Source organism: Physcomitrium patens, chromosome 2 (assembly GCF_059467195.1).
Source record: "Physcomitrium patens ecotype Gransden chromosome 2, ASM5946719v1, whole genome shotgun sequence".
Classification (NCBI taxonomy): Eukaryota; Viridiplantae; Streptophyta; class Bryopsida; order Funariales; family Funariaceae; genus Physcomitrium; species Physcomitrium patens.
The window spans coordinates 22035748-22055222 of record NC_143411.1 but is presented as its reverse complement, the minus strand read 5'-3'; the positions used below and the strand labels follow the sequence as shown (position 1 = coordinate 22055222).

Here is a 19475-nt window from a genome sequence, read left to right as displayed (position 1 = left end):
ATTCATGTCCTTGATAGTTAGTGGATTTCTAGCTACCTAAGCAAATCCTATTTTGCTTTGTGAAGTACTTATAAGCAAAGATGCTTCACATTGATACCTAGCTATAATTCTTTGATTAAGAATGGTACATAGAAGTTGATACCTTATTTTTTCAATTGTTCTATTGTGAGCACTAAATTGCTATTCTATCAAAAATATAATTTTAATGGTTCTTTAGTTTGTTTTAAAGCATAATTTTTTATTTAAGCCTTCTTGCAATAAAAAGACCTTAATTACTGTAAAACTTTCTATCCTATCATCAAAATGACATCTCTTTGTCTTTTCCTTACTTTAACTATTCATTATGACTTTTATATTCATCAAATGGATATTACTATGGCCTTTTTAAATAGGATTCTTAAAGAAAAAATTTACATCATTCAATTCAAAGGCTTTAATGTACTTAGTCATAAAACTAAGGTATGTCATTTATTTGAATTTTTATATGGATTAAAACAAATCCCTTGTAAATATGTATTGGATATATTAAATTATTTTTCTATGAACGATTGCTATGCCATTTCTACTCTTCTTAAGATTGGTATTCACTTTTTTCATGGTTCCAATGTCATAGGAGGGATGTTGAATGCATGGCATCAATTCCATATATACACATTATTAGAAGTCTACAATACCTTATTACTTATATAAGGTATGACTTAACCTTTGCCATACATCATATGATACAATTTATGGCCAAGCTTAGTCCGATATATTGGATGGCTTTAAAGAACTACTTTGTTATTAAAAAAACAACTCAAAATTTTGGATTGTGTTATTGAAGATCTTCTTCAACATTTTCACCACAACCTTATGATTGGAATAATATAGATTATATGAAAAATCTAAATGTTTACAAATCTACTTCCAAATTCTTGTTTTACCTCAACTCATCTTTTTTGAATTGGCATTCTACAAACCAAGCCATAGTAGTGCAATCAAGTATAGAAGTAGAATACATTGCAGTAACATCTTTAAAAAACTTGATATGGCTTTAAATTCTTTTCAAAGAAATCAAGCATCAACTAACTTTATTAAGTATAATTTATTGTGATAATCAATCATATATTACAATGATACAAAATCTATTTTTTCATAATCACACAAAACACATTGATATCAAATATAATTACATTCAAGAAAAAGTAAAGATAAATGAAGTTGTCTTGAAGTTTATATCTATAAATGATATGAAGGAAAATATAATGACAAAGTCACTCCAAAGCCCAAGTACAACAACTTCATAAAAGATTTATTCAATATTGATGATTTGAATAAATGATGATTAAGAAGAAATATTAGATTTATTAATATATTTTAGATTAATTAATACATGTTAGTAAATATAGATTTACTATTAAGTAGTTATAAAGAAGTTATAACTACTTTTTTTTATAAGACAATATATAAAGCTCTTATTATTGTTATGTAATCAAGTTTTTTTTAATATATTTTATATGTTATTTTATTATTCTTAGTATTTTTTTCTTATAAAATCAAAGATTATTTTTTTATTATTTATCATAAAATTCTTAAAGTATTATATTATTTGTAGATTATGTACTTAATGGCATCTCAATTATTAAAAGTAATCTTATTTATTTTTTATATATCCAAAATTAATTGTCATCTTAATCCTAAATTAAGTTGGTGCTTATTAAAGTTTTGGATTCTAAAATACTAGACTTATTTTTTTCCTACAAGCTATTATTTATAAATTACCATCTATAAATAATTTCATTTTTATATATCTATTTATTTAATTTATAAAAAAATGAATTGATTCAAAAATAAAGATAAAATAATAATTGAAGAAAGAATAAGTAAATAGTCAAAGAAATATTAGATAATATAAGTAGAAAAAATTTATGTTATTTACATAGTTACATAGGTTCAATTTACAATCCTCATGGCTAGTAAAGAAAGCCTCAATTAACTATTTTGACTTTTGTAACTATTGTAACCTTTACCACATTTAATATTATTTATCAAAGAAATAATATTTGTCAAATTAATGATAACTTATAGTTGATAATAAAGATTAACACCTATGATCTAAAACTTCAAAGAATCTCAAATAGAGGTGAAGTTAAGATGAATTTTTATTTGGACTTACAAATAGTAGGTGCAATTGCATTGAATGATAAAATTTGATGGCATTAGATAAAATTTTAAGCCTCTATGTTCTTAATATAAGAATGATAGAAAAAAAAGAATCAATATCTTCAATTGGCTCTTAATGTCATATATTATTACCTTGAAAAGTTTATTATTAGTAAATTTTTAGTGCACATTTAATGCTCTCTTTGTAAACATAAAAAATATTTTTTTACCATTTACCATGTATTATATTGACAATTTTTTGATTATATCAATTATCTCAATAAATACTAGTAACTCTTATATAAATACTAACTTAAATTTTAAAAATAGAACAAGTAAATTAATAATGCAATAGTAATTTATAAATATTTTATTGGAATTTCATTCTAAATCCAAATACACTATGTATTGTATATAATTGATCAAACTTGTAGATGTTATTTTTATTATTTTTTTGTAGTTTATTGTCTACTACAACATATATTTTTGATATCAAGACATGAATATATTATTGATTTCAAAATTAAGTAATTAAATCTTTAATATTGCATTTAGATGTAATATTATAATTTTAATATTTGTGAATTTCAAATGATTGACTATATACAAAGAAGCATTATGTCACGAACATAATCATGTAAACTAGTAATTACATATATAAATAAATAGAAGTAAGTAAAAGTAGGTAAAAGTAAGTTAATTCTATAGTATTTAATATGGAAGCTTCCTAGAAGCTTCATAGATACTGCTTTGACTTCATAGGTGTCTTTAATTGACTTTTTGGATTAGAAACGTGGTCAATAAGTTGGCCATGTGCCACACATGTTGTTAGCTTGAAGATCAAGCTAACTTTATGGCCCACACGTAGAAAAACTTGCCTTGTAAGTCAAGGCATGTGTTCTACAAAGTCAACACATATTGGAGGTCCTATAGAACATTGCTACATAGCCCCTAGTTAGATAGTATATATAGAGACAAGAATGAAGGCTTCTTCACTCTTATCAACTCCTTTTTTGCTTCTAGTCTAGTTTCAAGGGTCTCTAGTTTCTTTGTCTTTTGGCAATAGCCATTCTAGTTTTTCTTTCAATATACATACTTGTTTATTTATATTTTGTTATCTTTCTTTGAGTGAAGGCTCACTTGTCTGAATTATTTTTTCATCGAATTCTTGTCCTTGATAGATTGACAAGAGTACACCTATAATATTAGAGCTTTGTCTAATCTTGATTAAGAGTGGATTACTCATTTTTTTTGATAAGACATAAGCATATTAGAAGTTACAGATTACCCTCTTGTAAACTGATATTGTCCTTAGTATTTTTTTTGTTCTCAAGTCGTCTCTTCTATTTGTCTTGAGCGATATTAGACATCTTCTCTCTTTTAAGTGTTATCATGGCAGAACTTGTTGAAATGAATGGCACAAATGTAAGAGCAATTGAGGGAGTTAATGCTTGCGATGCATCAACTCAATTTACCATGACAAGGAGCAACAAGATTGACAAGAAGTGAAGATATAGAAATGATTGGAGCTGCTTCAACATCTGCACCAAACCATGTCCTTTCTCCTATGGTGGAACGTCCTTCAAATATTAGAGAACCAAGAATTGTCCTACCCAAGAAGTTTGATGGCACCAGATTCAAGTTTCGAGGATTTATCAATCAAGTAAAACTTGTGATTGAACTTCAACCCCAAAGCTATCCAACTGCAAGATCGCAAGTTGGATTCATTGATACGCTTCTTTCAGGTTCAGCACTATCGTGGTTTTCATCTTTTCTTGAACGATGAGATCCAATATTGGATAATCTAGAGGCTTTTTTGACGGAGTTTCGATCCATGTATGGAGAACATGATGCAATTTGTGTTGCAACCAATAAGATCTATATTTTACGACAAGGCAATCAATCAATAACGTTATACGCTTCAGAATTTTGACAACTTGCAACTGATATCAAGTGGGATGATGCTGCACTTATTAGTCAATTTTTCTACGGATTACAATATGAGGTAAAAAAATTAATACTCAACTTACCTAATCCTCAAACATTGAGTCAAGCAATTGACTTTGTTGTAAAGTATGACAATCACCTTTTTGAATTCCGATCTGAGAACCATACAAGTGGACCTCAACGTTACTATAATTCAATGGCAACACCAACACCTCTTCAACACATACATTTGGAAGTAGAGGATATGCAAATTGATGTAGTATGTTTCAAACCTCTTATTGAGCAAGAAAAGACTCGTTATCGTCAAGAAGAATTATGTTTATACTGTAGAGAACCAAAGCACACTACTCAACATTGTCCAAAGAAATGACGCAATCACAAAATGAAGAGTATGGCTGTGAAAGAAGACAATATGTCAAAAAACGAGTTTGTCCAGCTACAATAGGGACCGTGCGGCTGAAACCTTGCACAATATCTAGTAAAGGTCCTATTCTCTCCTCAGAGCCCTCTCCTTGTTTTACATTAAATGTTATTTTAGGACCTAAATATTACAAAGTCTCTGCTTTGTTAGATTCACGAGCCTCAGTATGTTTTTTAGATGAAGAATTTACTAAAAGACATAACATATCTTTAGTAAAGAAAACTAAACCTGTTCATGTAGAAGTCATAGATGGTTGTCCATTGTCTTCTGGAGATATTACTCATGAAACCCTTCCTATAGAAGTAATAATCAAGGATCATAATAGTTTTGTAGTATTTAATATCATTAGATCTCCCTCTAATCTAGTTATTTTAGGTTTATCGTGGTTAAAAAAATACAACCCTCAAATAGATTCGATTTTCTAAACTCTTACTTTCTCTAAAAGTATAACTAACAGTGTAGTTAATCAAGTAGAGAGTCATAAGTCCAGTTCAATTAAACTCGTATTTATAGGTGCAAAAGCTTTCTTGCATGCTGCTATGAAAGAATCACCATATATTATTTATGCCACACCCGTTTCTATTGGTGAAAAGACTTCAAGTGGCATTCTAAGCCAATATGAAGAATTTCAAGATGTATTTGAAAAAAAGAATGCGGATACACTCTCGGAACATCGTCCCTATGATTGCTCAATTGACCTTCAAGAAGGAGCACAACCGCCGTTCGGACCAATCTACAGTTTACCACAAAATGAGTTGGCTGAACTCAAGGAGTATATTGAAGAAAATCTAACCAAGAATTTCATACGCCATTCTAAATCTCTGGCAAGAGCTCCAATTCTATTTGTGAAGAAAAAAGATGGATCATTGGAGATGTGTATTGATTATTGAGGACTCAACAAGATTACCATCAAGAATAGGTATCCACTACTTTTAATATCTGGACTTTTTGATCAGCTGAATCAAGCTAAGATCTATACAAAAATAGATCTTTGGAGAGCATACAATCTAGTATGCATCAAAGAAGGAGATGAATGGAAGACTATATTTCGAATTAGGTATGGACATTTTGAATACAACGTCATGCCTTTTGGACTTACAAATGCACCAGCAGCTTTTTAACATCTAATGAATGATGTTTTTCGAGAGTTTTTGGACGATTTTGTGGTCTGTTATCTAAACAACATCTTGATCTATTTTAAGAATCTAGAAGAACCTGAACTTCATGTTAACTATGTGTTACAAAAATTAAGAGATGGAGGACTCTATGCCAAGATAGAAAAGTAAGTATTCCACACTACTCAAGTCGATTTCTTAGGTTACATCATTTCAAATGATGTACTTATGATGGATCCTAAGAAAGTTCAAACTATTATAGACTGGAAGATCCCAAAAACGATAAGAGATGTCTAATGTTTTTTGGGATTTGCCAACTACTATCGGATCTTCATTAAAGACTTCTCTCGAGTTGCAGCTCCACTTATACGTTTGACTTGTAAAGATAAACTCCAATGGAATCAAGAAGCGAAAGTTACTTTTGAATCTTTGAAGACAGCGTTTGTTTTTGCACCAATCTTGTATCGTGTTGATTTTTTCAAAGCATTCTTTATAGAAACAGATGCATCAGACTTTGCTCTCGGTGCGATTTTATCACAAATGGGAACAAATGACAAACTTCATCCAGTAGCCTTTCATTCAAGAAAATTCTTAGCAGCAAAAATCAATTATGAGATCCACAACAAAGAACTTCTTGCAATTGTGGATTCTTTTCAAGAATGGCGTCATTATCTAGAAGGCGCTTCCAGTCAAGTCACCATGTATATGGATTTTTAAGAACCTCGAATATTTTATGTCAACACGCATATTAAATCGTCGCCAAGCTCGTTGGAGCATGTCTTTATCAAGATTCGAGTTCATCATCACTTATCGGCTAGAAAAACAACAAGGTTTGTCTAATGCCTTGTCTAGACGTTCTTATCTTGCACCAAAAGAAGGAGATGCACCTTTTGAATAACAAAGAATGGTTCTCTTGAAGTCGGAGCAATTTCATCTTCGAGCAATAAAATCAACATTGACTATTGATTTAACTTTTCTTAAGACAAGTCCAGTTAAGTATGTCTTTAGACCCTCTTGTTCATGGTATCAAGAATAATTCTTCTAAATCTCATGATCCCTCTAAATTTGAATTCAAAAACAACCTACTCTATTTTGAAGGACGCCTATATATTCCAGAAGGAGAAGCACATTTATGTGTTCTTCAAGCTTGTCACGACTTCCTAGCAGCAGGACATTTTGGGTATAATAAGACTTTGGAGTTGATATCTAGGGATTTTTGGTAGCCTTAAATATGGAAGGCAGTTAAAGACTTTGTACAATCATGTGATGTTTGCTCAAGATCAAAAACTCCTCGTCATCGATCTTTTGGACTTCTTCAGCCATTACCCATTCCAAAACAACCATGGTCTTCTGTTTCTATGGACTTCATCACGGATCTTCAAATCTCAGGTTCTTATGACTCTATATTCGTAATAGTAGATCATTTTACCAAAATGGCACATTTTGTACCATGTACAAAATCTATCACAGGTGAAGAAATAGCTAAACTCTTTTTTGACAATATCTATCGCTATCATGGATTATCCAAGGATATTATATCAGATAGGAGAACTCAATTTGTATCAAGATTTTGGCGGACTCTTTTCAAGATTCTTAAAGTGGATATAAAACTTTCTTTGGCATTCCATCGTCAAACTGATGGACAAACGGAGCGTGTTAATCAAGTTTTGGAGCAATATTTAAGATGTACCATTAACTACCAACAAGATGATTGGACAACTCTTTTGCCATTGGCAGATTTTGCTTATAATAACACAGTACATTCTTCTACAAAATAAACACCTTTCTTTGCTAATTATGGTTATCATCCATGACTTGATACTTTTGACTTTTCAAAAGTTGATAATCCTGCTGCAAAAGATTTAGGAATTCATTTATCAAAGCTACATGCAACGATGAAGGCGCAGTTAAAAGAGGCTCAAGAACAACAAAAGGTCAATGTGGATGTCTATCGAAAGAAACAACCATCATTCGTCTTGGGTGATAAGGTATGGCTACTTTGTCGTAATATCAAGACCACTCGTCCTTGTGACAAGTTGGACTATCGAAAGCTGGGACCATTTTCTATTTTTCCACAAATCAATCCAGTTGCATATCGTTTATATCTACCAGAGTCAATGAAAATCCATCCAGTATTCCACGTGTCTCTTCTTGAACCATACAAGACAATGGACATACCAAGAAGACGACAAGCTCCACCTCCTCCTATAGAAGTGGACAATAATAAAGAGTTTGAAGTAGAAGAAGTCTTAGATTCAAGGTGGTGCCGAAATAAATTAGAATATCTTATCCATTAACACGGATATGATATTAGTGAATACTCATGGGAGCCAATAAAGAATCTTGCAAATGCAGCAAAGGCGGTGGATGCTTTTCATCGATGACATCCATCAAAATCAAGATGAAAACCTTCTTTATAAAAGAAACAACATCTAGGCAAGATAACATTCTACTTTCAATTCTTGTTCATAGCTTCTTTTTAGTAGTGACGCTCAGGAGATAGAGAACCAACAACCAGTGGATTTGACTCAAGAGCTTTCATTTGCTGACCTACCAGACGAGATATTACGATTGTTACAACCTTCAAGACGATGGAATTGAGATGAAGATCTTCAAGAACGACATGTTCTTCCTCGAATAGATGGCGAGATACAACGCGTTTGGTATCACGATTTGGGAAGGGACTCTCGATGTTTGGTGATTGTACTAGAGGTAGGAACAACTCCTGATGGTGTTCCAAATATTCTATTCAAAGGAAGTTACGAAGGCCTCAACAATGATCAAATAATTGGGTGGTCTTCCCGCCCTAGTATAGGACACTACTGATGGTTGAGAGGCCCTATCAATCATCTTCGAAGAGAACAAAGATCAGAATATGTTGTGAATATAATTCGTCGCATCATAGATTTCCTCAACATATGATGACCGCTCCTCATGGAACTCGTCCCTAGAAGGGGGGATAATGTCACGGACATAATCATGTAAGCTAGTAATTACATATACAAATAGATAGAAGTAAGTAAAAGTAGGTAAAAATAAGTTAATTCTATAGTATTTAATATGGAAGCTTCTTAGAAGCTTCATAGACGCTGCTTTGACTTCATAGGTGTCTTTAATTGACTTTTTGGATTAGAAACGTGGTCAAAAAGTTGGCCATGTGCCACACATGTTGTTAGCTTGAAGATCAAGCTAACTTTATGGCCCACATGTAGAAAAACTTGCCTTGTAAGTCAAGGCATGTGTTCTACAAAGTCAACACATATTGGAGGTCCTATAGAATGTCGCCACATAGCCCCTAGTTAGATAGTATATATAGAGACAAGAGTGAAGGCTTCTTCACTTTTGTCAACTCCTTTTTTGCTTCCAGTCTAGTTTCAAGGATCTCTAGTTTCTTTGTCTTTTGGCAATAGCCATTCCAGTTTCTCTTTCAATATACATACTTATTTATTTATATTTTGTTACCTTTCTTTGAGTGAAGGCTCACTTGTCTGAATTATTTTTCATCGAGTTCTTGTCCTTGACACATTATTAAGAAGCATGAAGATATAATAACTAATATTATGTATTTTATGGTTGAAAAATCAAATTTATATGAAAAAAAGAAATTTGGCTATTCAATCCTTTATTTTATATTAATAATAAAAATCAAACTTACCATTGATCTTGTATTGGAATATTATTATCAATATTGCACTCTAGATAAATAATATACAAAGACTCTACTTATTGGCAAAATTTATAATTAAGCGATAATTCTATGTAAGTCTTATTATTTTTATTTCTTTAAATTTAATATTACTTAATGATAGAATTAAATGCTTTCAATAAAAAAATCTATATTTAACTTTTTTGAAGATATTATAAGATTAATAATAGAATATTATTCATAATAAATTAGATTTTAAAAAATTAATAGCTATTATATGAAAGTAGATTTTAGATTATATTTTTTATAAACTACAAAAGTCAACTAATTAAAAAATATATTTTTTAAAAAAATTGAGATTAAAAATAATTTAATATTAGAACTTGGTTTATGAAACTTAGTCATCCTACATGGCAACCTGTTAACTAAATTTTCTTAGAATGCTTAAGATAATAGCTTATTCTACACCTTCAACTAAGCAAAATTCATCCCTTGTCTTTTGTTCCACCATTTCTTAGCTAGTATTAGATTTATTAACTTTGTATTTATATAGCTAGAGGCAATGTTTGTTTGTAAGAGTAACCTTTATTGTCATAGAAGTAGTCATCACAAAATAAGTAGATGAAATATAGTTTTGAAATTTAATAAAGGTACAAAAATAAGAGTTTTAAAAAAAAATCAATTGCTTGGTGAATTACTTCATTAAATGATTATCTAATTCAATATTTTTTATTAATATAAAATATTTTTATGTAAATAATTTCTTGCAACCAATTTTATACATATAAATAATATTGATTGTAGTTATAAGTTAACAACAATATAAACCATAAAAAATATTTGTACAAAAATAAGTCAATTATGTAAAATATCTAATTTTTTAATTTTTTTAAAAAATGGATATACAAATATTATGAAGAGAATCATACATGTGAATAATTTAGCTACAAAAAAATGTATTACAACTTAATTAGAAAGTTTTAGGTGATGACCAAATAAAAAAACTAATTTGGTTTTGTTTATTAAAATGCAATTGCATTTGTAAAAACAGACACAACAAAAACAACAACAAACAAAACAAAACAACAACAAAAAAAAAAAAATTCAAATAAATATGAATTTTTTTTGAAGACATGGAAGAAGATATGGATGGCTTACAAAATAATTTGAAAAAGATTTAAAAATTAGATGACAAGGTAAAATCCTATGCAAAAATATTATCAAAGTAGTTAGATTTAAGGGGCCAATTTGTTGCCCTAGAATAGAGGATTTCAGAAACTTAGGGTGCTTGTTCTACTTTAAATATAAATATGGTCAATTTGTTACAAAAGAAAAAGCAAAAAAACAGTCATTTTGAGTGCAGTTTACAGGACTTTCCCATCTAGCATTACTGAATAGTGCCAAACTGGGTGTGGTGGTCAGTGAATCGTACAAGAGTATTTTAAACGCAGGGTGTACAGTCGGAAAGCATTGACCATTGTTTGGCAACACGTACAGTTGAAACACATACTCAGCGGCTGCGAGAGTTCGAGGACTTAAAGAAAAGCATGAACTTGCTCTTGAAAATACATTTGCTGTGAATCTGTGGGTGCCTGACCCCAAAATACCCACTTCTGAAATATATGTAAAATTCAATTCCACTGCTACTCTACTGCAAAATACTATATTCCTTCTATCCATGGGTATTCATTTGCTTCTTTGTGATTCTAGCGATGGATCGATCAAGTGATAAACTACTGGGCTGCCACCTTCTATAGTTACATAAATGAATCTCTGTATGCCTATGTACAATTATGACCATCCTGAGCATGCCGTTCCAGCACATGGTGCACCGCGATTATGTCCTATATAAACTGACTCATAATATTTCATGGGCTCCAAATAGACAAAATACACCTCGCCTTCAACAAGGATTCCTATCATGTTTAGCATCCTGTTTTTACATGATGTCTAGAGTCCTTTCTCTGCTGCTGTGTCTCGTTTAAACTTGCAATTTGCACACAGAAACGGACCCTCCCAGGACTTTCCGGCTACTTGGGCGAAGAAGTTTCCAGCGTGTACCGAAATTCCTGCACCGGATTCCAATGTGCAGTGACAAGTTGCACACAGGAACAGGCCACTTCCAGCGTGGACCGACGAATCTGGCCCCAACCTGGTTTACAGAAAAAACTAGTTCAGATGCGGTCCATGCTTGTGTAATGGTAACATAAGAGGAATATACGTCTTCTATAGCTCAAGAAATGTGGATACAATTTTCAATTGGTGAGTTCCAATGAGTTCCATGATCTGTTTGTTCACCTTTCAGCCAGAGCTGGAGAGTTTTCATCAAAGATCTCCTCCATTATGTGGACATCGTCACCGATATGTGCTTCTTTGACTGATCCGCAACGCAACAACTTCATAAAGCTAGATTGCTGCTTCATTGCTGGAGCAAAAGGTACTTCAGAATTGCGTGGGACAATATCAACTACCAAACATGTCGTATCGTCTCTTAGTCCACGGGCCCGTATTGCTTCCTGACAAACAACAAGCTCACTACTTCCTCAGTATCTGCAAAACATTGGTTGCTAGCAGTAAACACTTCTACAAACTGGTAAATAATATATTACATTCAAGAAAGCATTTCTAACCTTTATGGTTATATTAATAGATTCACCCCTCCTTTGAAACCATTCAGAAGTTCCAATGTGGTGCTTTTGCAGAATCCGATGACACAATAATAAACGTTTCCCTTGAAAGAATCAGAAAAAGTTTGCGAGTGCAGTTCGCTAACGTTCAAGAATATTTAGTGAGAGCAGTCACAGAGATTAAACCATCGGTTTCGTAAAGTAGGTGAAATCTCTATACTGATTACGTGCGAGTGTTCTCTCTTAAAGCTCATGCATGTCTAGTACTCAATTTGCAAAACTAAGAACAAGCTCACATACACTCACACTCACCTTCACCACATGTTTGGCAGCAATTTCTGGTTGCAGCACCCCTCGACAGCATCTGGCTGCCTTCCTCGAACTAATGGCGTCCCAAACTCCATCCGAAGCAATAATGAGCCTTCCTCCAGCAGGTGAAAGCTGGAGTGTAACCCTACCCCTCGTAAGCTTTGGAAGCAAATTTGTTTCCATAGTCCATAAAAGATTGTCCCAGAATTCGCAGAAACATAGCAGGCGTCTGTAGTTCTTGCCATGGCTGTGTTCTCATACTCAGCAGCATGCAGATGAAAAGGAAACAAAATGGAAAAATAAGGTTCGTGCTACCTTAATTTGTTTAACGTGAGGCACAGCCACGATGTAATCTCCCACATCCATGTCGCCAATCGACCTCGAGAGGCAAAGACCACCTGGCCAAACCCTAAGTGGGCCAACCTCGATTTCTCCATCATAAATTTTAATCCTTCCAATTTCTCCTCCACTTGCTCTAATGCGCTCTTGCCTGTAAGCACATCATGCACATACTTAGAACGAAACGTAAAAAAATTTTGCAGTTTGCAGATTCACCAAACTTGTCGCAACGGTTCCCACAATCCACACGAGATTGCATGTGATTCGGTCGGTCAGTGTAAAGATAGACATTGACGGGAGCTAGCTTACTCTTCCTCATTAGAATCGAGCCTGTGATCGATTGTTAGGGGCGTCGCTACTCCTTGAGCATCTAGAACACACCGTGAATCTCCAACACATGCTGCGGTGACGGTCCATCCATCCACGATTACTAATGTGGCGGTTGTGCCTGATGTTTGACCTGAAACAATCAAGTAGCAATGTCTCAGGTTTCCAAAACTTCAAGGTAACAAATATCAATAGAAATAGCTATCAATGATAATGTAAGCATGGGCCTTGAAGGATGGCTTTCGAGGATTCAGATAAACAGCACCGAATTTCTGCCAGTCCTTGTCCGTCTTCACGAACCCTGCGACCATGGCCCGCGGTAGAAATGCCAACCACTCGTCTCTGGTGAGATTTTGCGGCATGAAACTCATGACATCCTTGAGAAGATGGTCCCTCGAGTATATGGCTGATGCGGGTCCATTGTGACCGTCGAAAACCTGCCAGAAAACCCAAAACTCTTGTTTCAGTAAAATTTCGGTTATTGAGCAACCTGATTAAGTAGAAAATTGTAGTTCAGAAAAGAAGGCGACTCACCATAAACGCTCCGAATTTGGTTGATGAATCACCAGGAACTCTCTCGCAATTCGTCACTGCTAAAGCGAAGTCTTCTTCTTTCTTGTACTGCATGTGCTTGCCATAAGCCAACAGAGGGATATCTTCTTCTTTGGGCTGAAGCTCTTGGAAACTTGGTAAACTCAAGGAGATGAATTGCTGCGAAATCTTGTCTCCAACAATGTTGATTCCGTTGGGGGGGATACCCATCGTAGGGTGCACACTTACGGCGGACATGGTAAATTTCGGTCGAATTCAACTCTTTGATCAAATGTAAGCGGCGAGTTTACGCGAACTCGGGTGACTAAAAAATCCCTGCAGTTTGGAGAGATTTAGAGACTGCAAAAACCTTGAGTGATTAATATAAAGAGAATGGTAATTAGATTCTCTCACAAACCAAACAATCCAGTTTTTCCTTCATGACTACCTAGTGCCATACGCCTTCAAGCTCCAATATGTACAATTATTCTCTTGTTCACCTCATTCCTCATTTAACGGTTGAAGGTCTACAACTAGGAGGGTTTGAACACTGCAAGAGTGTGCGTTTTCAAATAAGACAATCAGGGTTAACTACGCCCTCTGTGCATGACACTCCTAAACAGACGCATTGGGGGCTGACCAGCCCCTGCAATATCATAAGAGAAACTGCATATTTGACGTCAATAATACTCTATTTTTCGTGCGCTTGACACTTGAACAGTGAACAGAAGTTTTCGAGGGGTTTGTAACAAAAAAGTCCACGAGTTTCGTGAAGCTCTCTTTCATGAGACGATTCAGCTCAGCTGCTGCCTAATTCTTCCAAAAAAGGCAGTAGACCCCTGGAAACACGAGTCTGGTAGGCCACAGCAACGACCTCCAAACATAAAAAAAACCTTCTAGTCACTGAGATGGAGACTTCGAAATCTTCATATCAAACCTGGGAGTTGCGAACGGGAGCTCGCTGTTCATAATATACAAAAATCCCAATGTCGAAAGCACTACGTTGTAACGTCAACTCACTACGTTGTAACGTCAACAGTTGCGGCTCTCCTCTACTTCACTACCAACCACTTAGAACTTTACAACGTTCTTCCGAGCCTCGGTTGCATCGTACCAAGATGATTGCGAGATTTTCCAGTGCGATTCAAGGAGACAAGTATGATGTGCTAGCCAACAGTTTATCAATGGCTCTGTGTAAAAAGGTAAACGTCGAAAGGAATCCCTGGCCTCAGTCAAAGGGGATAACACACCAACAAAATGCCTTTTCTTCCTATCATCTAAACAGGACCGACTTGATCAGCAAGCTCAAGCAGAAACGACCAAAAATACCCAAAGATGTCGACCCAAAATCACCCAAATTCCTTTTCATTTGCAATCACCTTCAACGCACTCCGCCAACTTCTCTCTGACAACCAAAAGCCAATCACCAAAACCGTCCAATTCGCAACCAGAATCCACGTGCTCGGGCACACATCATTCAAAACCAGTTGCCAAGACCAATCCAGCAGCTCTCCCACCAGACCCCAACGCGCTTGGTACAGAAACAGTCCCAGTGGAAGAAAACTCGTATATATACTCACCCAACCTACCCACAATGCCAAGTTAAGAACCTCCGAGACGAGGAAAAAAACACAAGCCGCAGGAGCAAAAGCAAAGGTTTCGTCCCGATCGAGTGAGCGAGAGAGCGTCGCGGGCAGCAAGTAGCGAAGGAAACTGATGGTGAGGCAGTGACGACGAGGGCTCTCTTGGCAGCTGCCAGAGAGCAACGTCGACTGGCGGCCGCATACACGGCGACAGGGTCAGCATCCGGCGAATTCTTGCTTCTGCTCCGTGTCGCCTACTTGAGGAGGTTAGCTGTTATGCGACCTCAAGCGAGTGAAAGCGAGAGAGGATTCATTCAAGAAAATCAAGAAGTCAGCGCTGCGAAAATGGACCCACTGCACACAACGCGCGCTTCCCGGCGCTCGCAGTCCAATCGACGAGCATCCGGTCCCACGAACACGGATACAACCCACACCACGTCTTCAACAATCCCAGTTCAATGCCACACATTCCCATCTTGGCGTCGATCGGTAGCTCGACGTCTCCGGATTCTGCTCTAGTGAATCAGCAGCAGCAATTGCGAGCCTTCCGATCGACGCCAAGATCCTAAACATTCTGGGGCTCCGGGCCGCGGCATCGGAGAATCTCTCTAATCCTATCTCTCGCTCCCTTTATCATCGTGGCTTCGAACTGTATCTTTTTTAGTTCTCTCGCACAATAATTCATGCGGTTTCACGTGACATTCGGTCTGTTTTTACGCGGATCGTCGATCGGTGCCCGGATTCTATTTATACCGAAGTCGGTTGCTGAACATCGACGAAGCTTCCACGAAGATTCCAAAAGTACTTTAAAAGTATTTTAAAAAGTAATGAACTCATGGTTACTGGTGTTGCGTGGTGTCAAAGAATGGGAGTAGGTGGGAAGATGTTTATTGTTTATACAATACGTGAGGTTTGATTTTTTACCCATGAATTGGTTTTATTTATGGTTGGGTTTTCTTTTATGATATTTTGGAGTTTCCAAGAATTACGGTTTTGAAAAGAGATCATTGCTTGGATTTGGTATTTGTTGCTTCAATGAGAAGAGATTCAAAGTTTTCTTTTCTTTTTTTTTTTTTTTTTTGAAGAGAATGGACTCTTCTTTCTTATTTAGATGGAAGTTGTACTCTCTAATTATTTTACACGTGGGGTATAATCGTGTTATTTTTAACATTGCTTGAGAAATTTATGAAGGTTCGTTTTTCCTCCTTTAATGCCCTCATTTTCTTAGAAAATGTTTTTAGGGAATCAATTCTTTTCTTTTATAAAAGAAATCGGTATTTCTCTAATTATTTTTACTTTTATGTTATGCTCCTGCTATTTATACCATTACTTGTAGATTTCCTAAGGTTCATTTTTTTCTTTTGAGATATCCTATTTTTAAATACAGCATGATTCCGAATTTTGCCCAAGATGATGAGAAGAGTTTTTAAAACTTAAAATTAAATAATTAATATTGGTTTAATGTATAGGATTGCAGATACAACAAAACTCAAGAAAAATGAATTTTAGAGATACTGTAATTATGGAAAATAACATGTGGATTTTTACATTTAAGAAATTTAAAAATTAAACTGAACCAATTTTTTTTACTCTAAAATGAATTTACTAAAGATAAATCTCATCTTTCAATAAATAGACGTGTTTTTTCTTTAAATTCAATCAAATAATATTCCTTACAATCAAATAAAACAAAGGAGATCATTTAAAAATTAAATAGTATATTTTTGTACTCTATGTTTTCAATAATATTCTCTAAATCTATAAAGAATTATTTTATTTGTCATTAAAGTGTAAAGTACACAATAGAAAGATATTTCTACAATTGCTTTAACTTTTTGTATATTGACTACTATTCTCATATATCAAATAAGCCATACTAGGAAAATATTTTTTTGGCTTTAAATATAACAAGGAATTAATACAAAGATATCAAGGTATCAGCATCAAAAGATATTTTTACAAAGAAATGAAAAGACAATTGCCTTTTCATATCTTAATATATATATTTTTGGATTTTTTTAGATTTTTTTTATATATTTTATATATCTTATTTTTAAAAATAAATAAATAAAATATTTATAATTTATATATTTTAAGTACATATAAAATTAATTATAAATTTTAATTAAGATAATAGTAAAATTTAAAGTTGAAAATTGATAATAGATATTGCGACTTTAGAGCGAATTGTGAAATACAAGAAAATTTTAACAGAGACATTAGCAAATGATATAGACCAAGTAATTAGAAGTACAATTAAAAAACTTGGAAGAAAAATTTTAAATACAAGTAGATTTTAATCAAGAAAATCACAAACTTTTTAGATCAAATCACCGATAATCCAATTGCAAGCTTCAAAATAAATTATAAAATACAAAGAAGAATTTCATTACTTTATATTATTTTAACATTGTAGCTACGATTACTCGATCTCTTTTTTTTAGCTTATTTTTTATTATAATATCAAATATTTACTTATATTGTAAATTGCACATCTTCCACTGATGTGGCTTACAAATTATTTTTTCAAAACCAAATTTTTGCCTTTACTTCATATTATTTAATGCAGTATTAAGAAAGATATTTTTATATAAAAAATTTTAGAATCAAATTTGAAGTTCTTGTAGTGAATTTGAAATGTCTTATAAATATAGTTGATAGTAAAGATTATATTATAGTATTAGGTAAGCTTGGATTTGTAACAAAAAAGAAAAAAAGAAAAATTAATTAAATTTTAAATCATTATATTAAATAGTCAAGTAAATAATTTGTGACATAGGCTTAAAGATTTAACTTGATGTTGCATTAATAAATTCAAAAGATTATTGTGTTTTCTAATAATATAGTAAAAAAGATTGTCTATAAGTAGAACTATCAAGGATATGAATCTTGAAGAAAGAGATCTTTAATATACTCTTATGTCACTCAAAAGAACTAAAAAGTCACTCAAAGGTGATATGGTATTAAACTTGAATGACTAGTATCGAAGATAAGAAGACTAGAAAGTCTTCAAACAAGACTAAAGTCTAGAAAAAGCATTGTCGTGTTAAAACATGACTATATGGTGAAAGATGATAATATGGATCTTATTATTGAAGAGCCAAGTTAAAAGAAAAAGTAGAAAAATATGAATAAAAGATAGGAAGGTAGTAAAACTTTTAGTAGTAATGCTGCCTTTTTAGAAAAAATAGCTTCTACTTACTTTGTAGGGCCAAAAATAAGGCAAAATAAGGTAGATTGAAAAAATAAATGATATAGATATCTTTAGGAAGAAATTGAGAGTAAATTCTAGTAAAAATTACTTAGAAAAATTAGATGTTGATACCCGGAGAGGACCGGTTATGAACCAAGGTCAAAATCAGACCCTGAGGCACAAAACCGAATCTCGATGACAACTCCGGGACTCTTTTGTAGATTGGAGAGTAGAATTTGATAGAAGATTGGGTAAGGTATCTATGAACATTGATTTTGGATGATTTGAATCTGTATTGATTTTGTAAGAGCTTTGCAAAGTCAAGGTTTGTTTTGGATGACTTGGATTTTATGAAATAAAATAGGATTTATGTTTTGAGTGATTTCAAGAGTTTTGTAACAGACCTATAGGTGAAATTTTGTGGATTAATGGTTATATTTGTATTCAATATGTGTTGTAAATTTGAGCGTGATCTAATAGTTGAATTGAGGGTTGTTGAGGTTTAAGTGAGTCAAGGTCTCAGAAAGTAGAATTTTAGGTCTAGTGAGGGTTTTTAAGATTTCTTGCAATCTACTAGTTGGATCAGAGTGAAATTTGTGTGAGAGAATATCAGACTTGTTTTTCTATGTTTATGAGAATTTTAAAATCAATCGAATGGTGAAAAGGAGAGATATTGGCTTTGGAAGATTGGCATCAAGGTTGGAGAAGGAAGCTGACCAATACCCGAGCACGTTTTTGAGGTTATCGTCTATTTGGTAATTCCGATCCTTTTCAAAATTTTGTGATTGTTTTCAACTTAGTTTTTAAGAAGTGTGCAAAATTTTAATTAAGATCAATGGTTCATTCATTAATTATTGAGGTTTTAATCTGTTGTGAAAATTACTAGGGTTTGATTAGGATTTGGTTTAGGGTTTAGAGTTTGGTTAGGATTTGATTTAGGATTTGGTTGGAGTTTGATTTAAGATTTGGTTTAGAATTTGGTTAGGATTTGGTTTAGGATTTAGACTTTGGTTAGGATTTTATTTAGGATTTAGGATTTGATTTAGGATTTAGTTAGGATTTAGGATTTAGTTTAGGATTTAATTTAGGGTTTATTTAGGATTTGGTTTAGAATTTAGGATTTGGTTTAAGACTTAGAATTTGGTTAGGATTTGGTTTAAGGTTTAGAGTTTGGTTTGGATTTGATTTAGGGTTTGGTTAGGATTTGGTTTAGGATTTAGGATTTGTTTTAAGGTTTAGAGTTTGATTTAGAGTTTAAGGTTTAATTAGGATTTGATTTAGGATTTAGGATTTTA

The 19475-nt window shown here is 33.4% G+C and overlaps 1 protein-coding gene across 6 annotated transcripts; it reads right to left on the bottom strand.

The window, feature by feature from the left end:
- Positions 1-10806: 10806 nt before the first annotated feature.
- Positions 10807-15225, bottom strand: LOC112279160 (putative protein phosphatase 2C 5). Of its 6 annotated transcripts, none has more exons than XM_024513324.3 (8): positions 14985-15225; positions 13408-13740; positions 13139-13310; positions 12856-13006; positions 12523-12697; positions 12211-12339; positions 11570-11787; positions 10807-11423 (listed from the first exon to the last, which is right to left on the bottom strand). In XM_024513324.3, exons 2-8 carry the CDS (start codon positions 13660-13662, stop codon positions 11222-11224), a joined length of 1302 nt encoding a protein of 433 aa, XP_024369092.1. In that variant the 5' UTR covers positions 13663-13740; positions 14985-15225; the 3' UTR covers positions 10807-11221. The 6 variants fall into 6 exon arrangements, with proteins under 6 accessions (XP_024369092.1, XP_090104463.1, XP_024369094.1 ...); XM_090248337.1 differs by having other exon boundaries at positions 13408-13729; positions 14994-15152; XM_024513326.3 differs by having other exon boundaries at positions 14994-15128.
- Between the last annotated feature and the right edge of the window lie 4250 nt (positions 15226-19475).

Excerpts from the sequence above, each read along its gene's own strand:
- LOC112279160 (XM_024513324.3), bottom strand. The coding sequence starts at position 13,662 with ATGTCCGCCGTAAGTGTGCACCCTACGATGGGTATCCCCCCCAACGGA. Across the intron at positions 13,311-13,407 it reads CCAAATTCGGAGCGTTTATG|GTTTTCGACGGTCACAATGG; the intron begins GTGAGTCGCCTT and ends GTTTTCTGGCAG. Across the intron at positions 12,698-12,855 it reads CTCGATTCTAATGAGGAAGA|GCAAGAGCGCATTAGAGCAA; the intron begins GTAAGCTAGCTC and ends ATGTGCTTACAG.